Source organism: Chrysemys picta, chromosome 11 (genome assembly GCF_011386835.1).
Source record: "Chrysemys picta bellii isolate R12L10 chromosome 11, ASM1138683v2, whole genome shotgun sequence".
NCBI classification, from domain to species: Eukaryota; Metazoa; Chordata; order Testudines; family Emydidae; genus Chrysemys; species Chrysemys picta.
Genome location: NC_088801.1, coordinates 11573976 through 11586639, shown reverse-complemented (window position 1 = coordinate 11586639; position 12664 = coordinate 11573976). Strand labels below are relative to the sequence as shown.

At 41.0% G+C, this 12664-nt stretch overlaps 1 protein-coding gene across 10 annotated transcripts in view; it reads left to right on the top strand.

The window, feature by feature from the left end:
* Nucleotides 1-12664, top strand: part of MYLK (myosin light chain kinase) — a 303266-nt gene that overhangs the window by 226808 nt on the left and 63794 nt on the right. For all 10 annotated transcript variants that reach the window (XM_042843095.2, XM_008167811.4, XM_042843094.2 and 7 more), the window contains one exon: nt 11566-11616. In XM_042843095.2, coding sequence (XP_042699029.2) covers nt 11566-11616 — 51 coding nt within the window. The remainder of the gene's footprint in view (nt 1-11565; nt 11617-12664) is intronic.

Here is a 12664-nt window from a genome sequence, read left to right as displayed (position 1 = left end):
ATTAAAGAGGCTAGGACTCTTCAGCTTGGAAAAGGGGAGACTAAGGGGGGATATGATAGAGGTATACAAAATCAAGAGTGATGTGGAGAAACTGGATAAGGAAAAGTTATTTACTTATTCCCATAATACAAGAACTAGGGGTCATCAAATGAAATTAATAGGCAGCAGGTTTAAAACAAATAAAAGGAAGTTCTTCTTCACGCAGCGCACAGTCAACTTGTGGAACTCCTTACCTGAGGAGGTTGTGAAGGCTAGGACTATAACAGAGTTTAAAAGAGAACTGGATAAATTCATGGTAGTTAAGTCCATTAATGGCTATTAGCCAGGACGGGTAAGGAATGGTGTCCCTAGCCTCTGTCTGTCAGAGGGTGGAGATGGATGGCAGGAGAGAGATCACTTGATCATTGCCTGTTAGGTTCACTCCCTCTGGGGCACCTGGCATTGGCCACTGTCGGTAGACAGGATACTGGGCTAGATGGACCTTTGGTCTGACCCGGTACGGCCTTTCTTATGTTCTTATGTTGTACCCTGGTAGTTAGGATACTTACCTAGGGACACCCAAGTTCACATCCCTGTTCCAATGACTAATTATTTATAAAAAGTGGAAGAGCTTCAACAGGAGAGATTGAGACAGACCCATACCAAAATATCCCATAGCCCAGTGACAAGGATGCTCTCCTGCAGTGTGGGAGCTCAAACTTCAAATTCCTTGGGGACATCAGGCAGAGTGAAGAATTGAACCTGGGTCTCCTACACCCTAGGAGAGCACCCTAACTACTGGGCTAAAGATTGTAAGGGAGGTTCTCCTAACATGGCAGCAGTTGTGGAATGAAAATTACAGTGGTCCAAGATCAAGGACTTGCCTCAATCTCGCCCAGTGTTTCATAAAAAACACCCTGTAGACAAAGCAACCAATGACATTTTTAATGTTGATGATATGCTGTTCCCTCAGAATGCTACCATTGGCCAATGTCAACAGCCACCCTCAACCTCATGCAGCTCATCATTTGGTTTAAAAAGAGAGTGTCATGGGTTCCTTATGCTTCTGGAACAAGAGCCATTTTCTCATTTGGTTTGATTCTTCACTCCCTCTGGCCTTGGTTTGTCACTTACACGTGAACACAATGCTAGCCTGTAAAATACTACCAGATCAGAATAGTGATGTATTACATTCACTCCACGCACATGTCAATAAGCACACAAGACCCTGGAGAACAGGAAGTTTGCAGAGTTTATATACAGTTCCTTGCATTGCTGGAACAGTCATATTGTCAATGGATAATGCATGGGCCTCCAGTTGAGAACCCACCAAAAAAGATGTGGACAACCAATTCCCATTACAATTAATGGGAATTGGGCATCCAGATGTCCAATGTGGCTTTGAAAATCTTGGTCTACATCTCCAGTGTTTTATGAACTTTAACTAATCCTCACCCGCCCTATCAGGAAGAATGTTGTCCTCTGTTATGGAGTGGCAAACTGAGGCAGAGAAGTTTAAGACTACCATTTTCAAAGCTGACTAGTGATTTTTTTGGTACTCAACTCTAATTGTCCTTAAAGGGATGGATTTTCAGAGGGTGAGTACCCAGTATTTTCTAAAATTGAGGCCTCTTTAAAGTTTCCCACGTAGCGTGTCCAAAATAATTAGTTTCTTAAAAAAAAATAGCTTCTGTGACTTGCCCAAGACCACAAAATGAGCCAGTGGCAAAAGGGGGACTTAGAATCCAAATCTCCTAACTCCCAGGCCTGTGCTCCCTTGGTCCACTATATCACAGTGACTCTCCAGAGTGAGCTGATTTTAAAAATTATGAAAAATAGCTCTTGTCCCAAAGCTGGTTTTCAGGGATGAACATGTCTGCTCTCTGAAAACATTACCTTTATGAAATACCAAAAGAATCAACCAAAAATAAATGTGTGTTAACAGCTTGAAGCTGTTGCAGCGGGTTTCTGACTGAACCAGGTCTTAACAGTGCAACAACACATCTCCGTTTTAGTGGGAACAAACTACATGCAGCTCACAATGAGTAATGCAGTGATCCAGACACTGATTCACTCTGAAATGGTCTTCTAGAATTTAACACCTTCGAAACCAAGGTGTATGAGAAGAATGACATGCTTGTGAGTGTCTTGAAAGAAATGCTTGCTATATTCTGTAGGCATATTTCACTGTACTGCTTTAAGCTAAATATTAAGGAATGGTGACTCTTGTCAGTAGATGAAGTAAATTCCATTAGGTTGTATTGGATTCTCCCATCTCAACTGCACGTATTACATCTCTAACTCCCACTTACATAATACATGTTGAAGGGATGATTTAACACAGAGATTAATCAGATCAGGTGGAACTTCTCCCTCTGCTCAGTGAAAAATGCATTGTACTGTGTCAGAAAAAAATATCTTGGGTGTTGATTTTATTTATTTATTTTGAAAGGAACAGACCCAGGAACAGGAACTACAGTATTTAAAAGTATTTGGTATCCTGCTGAAATAAATCTTTATTCCTGCTACTACATGAAATCTGTTTGATTTCACGTCAAACAAATGTTATGCTTTCTTTCGCTGACAGTTGTTAATAAAATGTCATCACAACGCTATCCAGAACAAATCCGCTGGAAGGCTCTAGCCTTCTCTTACCAGATCTGATTTCTCAGCATCACTGTTGCATGGATGGAATGCTGAGCAGTGGCATCGTTGGAAGACTATGTCATAAATGTAAATGTGTCAGGGGTTCTTTATCATGTTACATATTTATCTCCAGAGCTGGGGGGATTCAGAGCATTTTAATTACTGTGGAAAAATCAGCAGTCGATGACCTAGTGATTAGCACATAGTTCTGTTAGTTGCTCTTCAATAAAAAAAACCTTGTCTGAGAATCCAAGTCTGTAGGAGCCATTTTAGGTAAACGTCACATTAAAGAGACAGACTTGACATGTCTGGTTTGGGAGGTATATAATCAAATCATAAAACACTTCAGTTTTTTAACTGTTATCCATTCCTTGTCAAGATGGAATGACAACTTTTGTGAGTTATTACTATAGTGTAAGTACAACCATGGCCACTAATACATATTTCTCCCTTATGAAATGAAGTGCTTCCACATCCATTTGCTGTGTCACTCTTTCAAGCTCTTTTACCTCTATATCAGATTTGCCCAGTTACAGTCAATGATTCTTTCTTCTTCTTGTGAGGATGGAGAAACTAACTGCATCTGGGAAATCAGATACCCCTAGGTTAGGACAAAATTATGCAGGAAAAATATCAAACCTGGTATTTTGCTGTTCCAACAGGCAGCAGTGGGAGATCTGTGTGTTTAGGGGATGCAAAATGTGTTGTTAGAGATGTGTGCATCAGAAATGGGTGTAGAATTTTGCCCTAAAGTGCAAATCCCATGCCCTGTCCAAGTAACTGGCCCCAGGCACTGTGCAGATACAGCAAGGGGTGGAGAAGAGGACAATTCTGTTGCAATGAGGATTGTCCTCACTCCCTAAGGGAGTGGGGAGCATTTTAAGGGTCCAAGTAAGTTACTCCAAGCTGCTTCCCTCGCTCCACCCCTTTCCCCAGGATGTTCGTGCCCCACCCATTGCATGCTGCCATGTAGAGCATTCCCAAAAGCAGGGCTGTGTTCTGGGCAGTAACTGCAAAGCATTCAGCACCATATCTTGTATGTTGGAATAACCAGTTCATTGGCCGGGAAGCCTCTTTCCCCATAGACAGTGGGACTGGATTTGTTCCCAAGTGCAGCTGAAATCTGCTTCCTTAATACACACAATGAAGAGAACATTGAGCCGCAGCATTCGGATCTGGACCTGAGCTTCCCCAAAGCTCTGGGCATTTGGAGTAGAAGTTTCAATTGGGCACACCTGGGTTTTGTGAAACTGAGAATTAGTCAAATGTAAACTAGCTGAAATAAAAGAGCATAAGAGACTCAGCTTGTTGAATCTTTAATTGGTGCCTTAGTTTACAATAGAGAATCCAATTAATGTATATATAAAGCAATAGAAAAATAGTCACCTATTGTGTAAATTATCCTTGGTGCCTAGTTCACTAGCATCTAACGTATGCCAGGTATGCTACTTGAATCCCTGCCAGGTTACTTTACAGTTTATGCCATACTGACATTTTCTAACTGAGTGAACATTGGCAAAGAACAGTATTTTCCATGGGCTTTGCTTATAGTCCATCCTACGTAACTGCATGTTGCCAGAAGAGGAGTGACTTTTATTAATTGTCTTACATGGAGAAAAATGAGAGCGTCTGTCCAGAAATATGTTTTTTGCAACATAGGGCTGAATCAAAGAGATGCTACACACTGTAAATTTCCAGTGAAATAATCTAGTAAGCATATGAGAACTCTAGTATGTAACAGAAACATAAGACAGACTAGGTTTTCAAAAACAGGAGTCTAAAGCCTAAATCCATTCTTAGACTCCTTAAGTGCTGAACACCTATCCACTCTCGCTGAAGTCCCTCAGAGCAGCTGAATGCTCCGCATTTTTGAAAATCAAGCCCCATATACTTCAGAGTCTAAATATCCACTCAAGAACTTGGCTTTAGGACCTAATTCTGCAAGCTTGGCCATGGCGTCTTAGCACCAGGTCTTCCATAATTGAAGGTAATGAGGGTTGTAAGTGTTCACAACCTCCTGGTATGTGAGGAACATGAAAACTACAAGAGCCCAACTTCTCAACCTTGCTCTCACTGAAGTCAGTAGTAAAATTCCCATTGATTTCAGTGGTGTAGGGCCAGATCTGAGGAGCCTATATTTCTATCTCATGCTAGGTTTCTATATACTTACTAGCCTTGGTTTAATGTGTTGTAGGAACAGGCTGTGTTCTATCAAAGCTGTTTTGAACCAGTCTTCTTATCTACCATGTCTGTTAAGAAAATAATGTCTCCTACTATATTTAATCTTCTGAGTAAAAGAGGCTCGGAGTGTGCCAGTGTGTCTTCTCTCTTCCTTGTGAAAATCGATGTGAATTTCCCCAGATTTCTTAAGGGAGGCTGGTGGAAAAAAATAATGATGGATCTGTCTTTAAATGTTTTAGAAGCTAAATATGGGATTTTCCATTGAACCAGCTGGTTGTTTTTAATGAGAAAATAAAATAAAAGCTATTATAGACATATTATAGAAAAATGTTACCCCACAAATCTCTGGCCTGGATGGCAAATGAGTTATTCTGTCTAGCTTCTGTTTGTCACCAAATTTAACTCTTTGATTACTAAGTTAATAAACATTTGTCTCAAAGAGTTGTGAGAAAATTGCTGCTTGAGAAATTATGGACCTAGAACTGTTTAGTTTTCAACCCTTCACTACTGTTTCCGGACTATTGGGCAGATTTTCTTGTCGCTGCTGTACTTTCCTTTCCAGCTATTTCTGTATGTTCTTATATCTATGTGTCACGGAACAGCAATACATTACAGTACCAGAGGACACCGCATTATAGTCTAATCTTATATTCCACATTCTCCAATGGTGACTGGGTGTTATAGGCATCTATCTGTCACCAGACCACAGAGGATATGAATCTCTTACAGCCCTACTTAGAGAGGCTTGGGTCTTTAGCTTAAACTATTAGCTGCTTATGTTGTTAGGTCAGGAGGTCCCTGGTTCAATCCTGGTGTGTCAGTCAAGATGGTGGTCGTAATGTTTGCTTTTTGAGTCCTGTCTCTTATTTGATATATTTTTGTATTTTAAAATGTGATGTTCCTGCATGTTTGATGTAGGGGATAGAGAAGGTTGTTCAGTCTTTTGTATTTTAAGAGATGAAAGTGTTGCAATGTTTCCATTTGAATGTATTTGTTTCTGATTGATGAAGGGGTAGAAGGCCAGCTATTAGATACCGGGTGTTCCACGCCACTTTCTCTAGTTGATTATAGCAGTTTTCATCCCCAGACCTTTGCTTAATTTGGTAGGGAGTGTCTCTGCCAGTGCTTTCGTTTCTTGTTCTTTGTCTTCCGTTCTTGGCTGTTATGCATAATTGCTAACGTATTATAAGGGACCATAGATGATATTTTAATATAAAAGGTCAGTGGAATTACACCAGGAAAAATCTGGCCCAAGGAAGGAACAATGATCTTTTGGCTAGTCATGGGGCTGGGACTTAGAAGATGTATGTTCAGTTCCCAGGACTGTATGTTCTTGAAGACAGGGATTGTTTCTTACTATGTGTTGTACAGGGCCTAGCACAGTTGGGCCTGGTCTCAAGGCTGCTATGGGCAATTCCAATGTCCTACTGAGTAACATTTTTACACTTGTTAATGCAGTTTCTTTAGCATCTATCAGTGCTAAATGCAATTTATGTATCCACTGTAGATTGAAACTGTAGCATAGCAGATTCCCAACATATCTTCAAGGGGGACACGAGACTGACCAAAAGATCCTTTTACTCCTAATAGCTAGAGAAGTTTCCTACCCAAGTTACCTTTTGCTCATTTCCTTTATTTCAGGGAGAACATGGTCCCCAGATATTAATCCCTGTGCTGGCCAAGGGGAGGTGAAGACTCTTACGTATTTAGGGCTACCATGTGCTGCTCCGGGAGGATCCCTGGGGAAGGCGTTGTGCCTTTAAGGAATCATAAGGGGGGAGGTGGAAGGATCCGTGCTGACCTCTCACCACACCTGCTTTCTCATGGTGTGGAGAGTCTCAAGACTGTAGCCCCTGCTCCTTCCTCACACCAAGCCATGACTGGATTACGTCCTGTGCAGCTGTGCATGGAGATGTGCCCTACACTGCCTTACTCTGCTGCTTGGATGTATGCGATCACGGTACAAACACATGGCAAGGGTACGAACTGTACTCTTCCAGCATGTGCTGAAGTCCATCCCTATTCAGGGCAGCTCTTAAGCATGTGCTTAACTTTAGGCATGTGCTCCAGGCCCATTAAATCCGTGGGACTTAAGCACATATTGGAAGTGCTGTCCTAAATAAGGATATTTTCTTGAACTGGGGTCAATGTGAAGGACAGGCTTCACCTGGACGACCAAGTGTCCGTGCTGTAGTTACATTCGCTTTTCTTTTGATATTTTATGAAGGCTCAGACTGTGCAGAGAGCAGTTTCCGGGAGAGGGAACTCTGACTATTTTTAGTAGAATTCCAAAAAAGGGAAACAACAAAGAAAGAAAGAAAGAAAGAAAGAAAGAAAGAAAGGAAGGCTTCCAAGCATCTCTGCTCCCATGAATTTAACATCGGGGCCAGGGAAACAGCCCGACCAAATGTTCCACAGATATCAGCCTGCAGAGGAATCTTTCCCTTTCAATGTATATCCTCCGGCTGGCTCAAACAAACTCCCTAACAGGCAAATCTGTCTATAAAGTTATGTAAATACCAGCCTGGCGCTGTTTACATTATGTCATTTCTGGGAGGCTGATTCATTTAGGGAGAGAATATTGTGTCCTTGTGTCTCCTGTAAGCTGGTATTCAGCTTCAGCCCCTTTCAATGTAAATATCAGGAGAGAGACACATTGTCTTTTCTAAACAGCTGAAGCAGCCTTGAACCAAATAACTAACATTTTCCAAGAGGCTAAAATATTTTAATGAAAACAATCATTTTGACCTTGTCAACTTGGTTAATGTTATTAGCCTTCTCTCTTTTTTTTTTTGTAACTGTCTCCAGCAGCTAATGAGAGAAATTTGGTTATGCCCTTTGCAGGAGACATACAGTGGGAGCTGGAGTTTTCAGGGTGAGGTCCAAGAACAATGAAGTAAATTCTGTAATACACACATGCACTCCTCCCAAATTACCCCAGCTTTTTCTTCCTGCCCAGGGCTATTTGTGGCTGCAAAATAAGATCAGGATCATCAGTCAGACCTTCTCGCTACCCCTACCCAGTCTGCGTTCTTTTGATGAAGTGCAGTGGCAGTCTGCACATCTTCTGTTAAGTACTAGTAACATTCAGGATTTTTTCAGCATCTGTGTATTATACTAAAAGCAGCAATCCCAGCTGGGTGAGGTGATAGGTTTATGTTCTCTGCTCAGCTGGTACGGAAATCCTCATTGATGTGAGAGCCTTTTAAACTGCCTGAGCAAGGCCCTTAATTCTCACAGGGATAAGCACCGTGCATTAGTTTCACTTGCAGTGTAAATTTAGCAGATGGTGGTTCACTGTACATCTTCACATATATATACACGCTGGCCATTTCCATTGATGAAGTAACTATCACTGGTTAATTTGTGAATGAATGAATAATGTGGAATGATGTGATTAGGCACTCTTGTTTTATGAACCTAGTAGTAGGCAGAGGGAAGTGATATATGTGTATGAATATGTATATACATACACTGTGTGTGTGTGTGTGTATGTGTATGTGTATATATATATGTGTATATCTATATATATAGAACATCTCTACCTCGATATAATGCTATATATATAGAACATCTCTACCTCGATATAATGCTGTCCTCAGGAGCCAAAAAATCTTACCGCGTTATATCTCCCCCCCCCCCCCCCCGAGCACTGCTTTACCGCGTTATATCCAAATTTGTGTTATATCGGGTCGCGTTATGTCAAGGTAGCAGTGTATATATCTCCTTGAAAGTACATGCATGGGGAAAAGCTAGAGAATGAAACGTAGGTAACCAGGAAAAAATCTGGTGAGATGTGGTCAGATTGAAACTTACAAAAATAAGATGAACAGAAGTATTGGGAGCATAAGCTTTCGTGGGTAAGAACCTCACTTCTTCAGATGCAAGAAGTGAGGTTCTTACCCACGAAAGCTTATGCTCCCAATACTTCTGTTAGTCTTAAAGGTGCCACAGGACCCTCTGTTGCTTTTTACAGATTCAGACTAACACGGCTACCCCTCTGATACTTCACAAAAATAAGAGAATTCAGAGATAGAAATGACTCCACTCATTACCTTGCCTGTTAGCCAGGATTTAACAGTATGTGTATAGTTTATGTTGTGACTATTTGAATGTATCAGACAGAGTTTAGCATAGATCATGTTAGATCAGAACCTCGTGCATTTCCTGTTACTTGTCCTGCACTGGGGTTTCTAAAAGTTGGCCATTGTACCTTCAACCCAGGAAAGTATGTGGCAAATGGTGCTCATTCATGTTCACCGAAGTCCCTTAATGTCATTCATGTGAGACTTACTACAATACGTAGTCAGTGAGATCACTTTCACAGCTTTAACTAGCACTTAAAGCCTTCATTGTTCTCGCAGGACAGTCCATATTAATTTCACTCTCAGTTTAGAATATTCTTAGGGGACAAGGAGAATTTGATGTGCAGTGCAGCAAAAAGAATAATATATACCTAGTATAAACCAATATAGTTCAATAAGTGTACCTGGCACTATACAGTAATGGAGTTGTGCTGAACAAGTAACAAAGGACACAATCCACTCCTCTAGAAGTCATTTGTAAAACTTGCATTGACTTCAGTGAGGGCAGAATCAAACCCCACTTTGGGATTTACAATACAAATAGAAGGCAAGATTCCACAACCATTAATGACTAGCATCTACTCACATAAGTAGGTGCTATTGACAGTGGGACTGCTCATGGAAACAGAGGCTATTCAACATGGGTAGGCATTGCAGAATCGGGCCAATAGCAAACATAGTTGAGGAGTTACATATAGGATCTCACTCTTTTTGTTTTACTCATACAGATTTGGGGAAAGGTGTGGGTTGGAGGATATTTACCTGATGTAGATAAATGACCATCCTTAGAGCATTGATGCTGAATAAGACCCAGAGATAACTAGGCTGATAACCCAAAAATTGATAGTCCCCTTTAAGGAGTTGTGGGTATTTCTAAAAGTATCTGTCTAAAGTTAACGAGACAAGGGGGTGAGGTAATATCTTTTATTGGACCAAGTTCTGCTGGTGAGAGAGACAGGTGAGCTGAAGACGAGCTCTATGTAAGATATTACCTCACCCTTGTCTCTCTAATATCCTGGGACCAACATGGCTACAACAATACTGTACATGTCTACAGTTAAACGGGAATGGGTCATGGAGGAGTGTGTAGTGAGACGGGTGAATATGAAATGCTCTGGTGGTTCAGTTATGTTAGGGTAAACACCCCAAAGGTAGATACCAAAGTGAACCAATAACCAGCTAAATAAGTCTCTAAGGAACAGGGCTTCTTAGGGAATATACAATACTTCCTGTTGTGTGATTCAGCTGTAAGTATTATGAGAATAGACTTTCTGTGTATCACAGTACTTCTGGTCCCAACCAAAACCAATACATGCAGTGCATGTGAAAATGAAACATAATATTTTTGGGGGGGGAGAGAACTTTTTTATAAACAGAAAGTGATATTGACCAGTTTCATTGTCCAAACTTTGGATATTCCAAATAAAAAGAGAAAAAGCATTGATGCTGAAAACTAAATTATAAAATTCTTTCTGCTGAAACAACTAACGTGATAAGTGAGAGCTGCTATCTCTGTTAATACTAGGGATTGAACTGGGGAACACCATAGCTAGAAGCTGAGTTTCTACCATTTGAGCTAAAAAAACAAGCCCTGTATTTAGCCGCTGCAGCAGACTCATAGCCTGCATGAACCAGGTATAGAAGGGACATGTAACACGGAGTGAGCAGTGAGTTACATTAGTAACATGAGCAAAAGCTGTAAAAACTGTATTTTGTTTGCTGTCTGCATTACTGTTCTCAGAGCTCAGAACAATAAAACGACTGCAGTTCTACTAAATGTTCCACAGCTTCAAGAAAAAAGCTTTTTATAAAGACTGAGGCCAAGACTTGCAGGTACAGAATGTTCAGTATCTGTTTAAAGGGGAGATTTACGTGAGAGCGACAGAGTTTTTACAATTTGATCTCCCATCACATTTCTCATAAATAATGGGCCAAAGGTTTCAAACCTAGGTTCGGCTGCTGTATGAATATTTAAGCTCCAAAACAGATGTGGTCTAATATTTGAAAATATGGAGAAACCCCAATTTCTACTAAAGTCAATGAGAGCTGCAGCCCTTGTCTTGCATACACATGGATTTAGGAACCTAAACGTAGGCAGCTAGGTTTAAAATGCCAGTCCATATTTTTAACAATGGTGAGATTCCCGGCATCTTGGAAAATGGCAAAAGCTGTCCCCATTCATAAAAGCAATGAAAAATACTAGTGTTCAGTTCCTGTATATGCCAATTTCTATATCAGCACGTGAGGTGCAAATAAGAAATACAAAATCAACTACCTAGTTTTAATTGGGGTTTTCTCTAAACTATTCAGCAATTTGCACATTGAAAATCCGTGGTGATATTCAGCATGTGGTTGATCTCAGCCATTTGTCTGGGCCAAAATCAAATATGGTGAGTACTCAAATGCAGATGAGCACAAATTTTATAGGAACAGGGATGCCAAACTGCCTTAGACACCTTTGAAAATCCCAGCTGTAAATGTGAGTATTCTAAGGATCAGGTCAGACTCCTTGAAAGTGCTTTCGAGAAGCAATACAAGTATAACGTAGATTTTGTGCTGGAGTGAGCTCAACAACAATGCTGCCAGGAATGTGACTATTTGTATCATTTAATTTGTACCTCCCAAAACTCATCTGCTAATGAATTATTTATTTTTTTTATTTATTTTTAACTAGGTGAAGCAACAGTGAAAAAGAAACCACCTCCAAAGACCCCCCCGAAGGCAGGTAAATGGCTGCATTTTGTTGCATTGTAAGCATAGGCAGTAATGCAATAGGATTTCCAAGAAAAGGCCACTCCTCCCTTGAAACAATTGTTTGCCTGCTACATGTTTTCTTCTGATTAAATGGTAGGTGTGATGTTCTAGGGGGAGAATTTCAAAAGCACTATGTTCCCCACCTAAACTTAAGGTTGCTCAACAGTTTCTGTTAAAGGACCCTGTGTTCAGTTGTTTATAACTTGGGCAAACTTTAATCCCGTTGAAGCTGATGTTTGCCATGCTCCAGGCTGAATATTTTTCAAAAATTTCATCCAAAACAGGTCAGCCAGGGACTGCTGGGCACCAGAGCAGGAAGACCATCTCTCCTGTGCTCTGAGTACTGTGTTGATTGGTGCCCAGGCAGTGAGGAGGCAAAAGAGGAAGCACTTGAATTCAAAAATCAAGAAGTGAGGAATGGGGGGTGGAGGAGAATGGGAGCCAGAGGATAGGAGCAGAGTGGAAAAGATTGGCAGGAGATGGAGTACAGTTCCAGAAAGATCTGTAACCACTAAAGCCCCTTCCCCTCCGAAATCTGGAATTGAACCAAGGAGTCCCAAATTTCTACATTCCTCTGCAGTCAGCAAATAACTGTGACACCCATTGGCAAAGTGTGTATCTTATCTCCTTCTAGTGGCTGATCCACAAGAAGATAACAATGTATTATTGCTACCAGTTACTCCTTTAGCTCACAGAAGGGACCATCGTGATCATCTAATCTGACCTCCTGCATATTACAACCAACAGAACCTTGCCCACCCACTCCTACAATAGACCCATAACCTCTGGCTGAATTACTGAAGTCCTCAAATTATGATTTAAAGACTTCAAGTTCCAGAGAATCCACCATTTCCTGTCACTCAAACCAGCAAGTGACCCGTGCCCCATGCTGCAGAGGAAAGCAACAAAAAAAACCCACCACCACCCAGGGTCTCTACCAGTCTGACCTGGGGGGAAATTCCTTCCTGACCCCAAATATGTACTGACTCAACTGTTCAGGAAAATAGAAAATATACTTC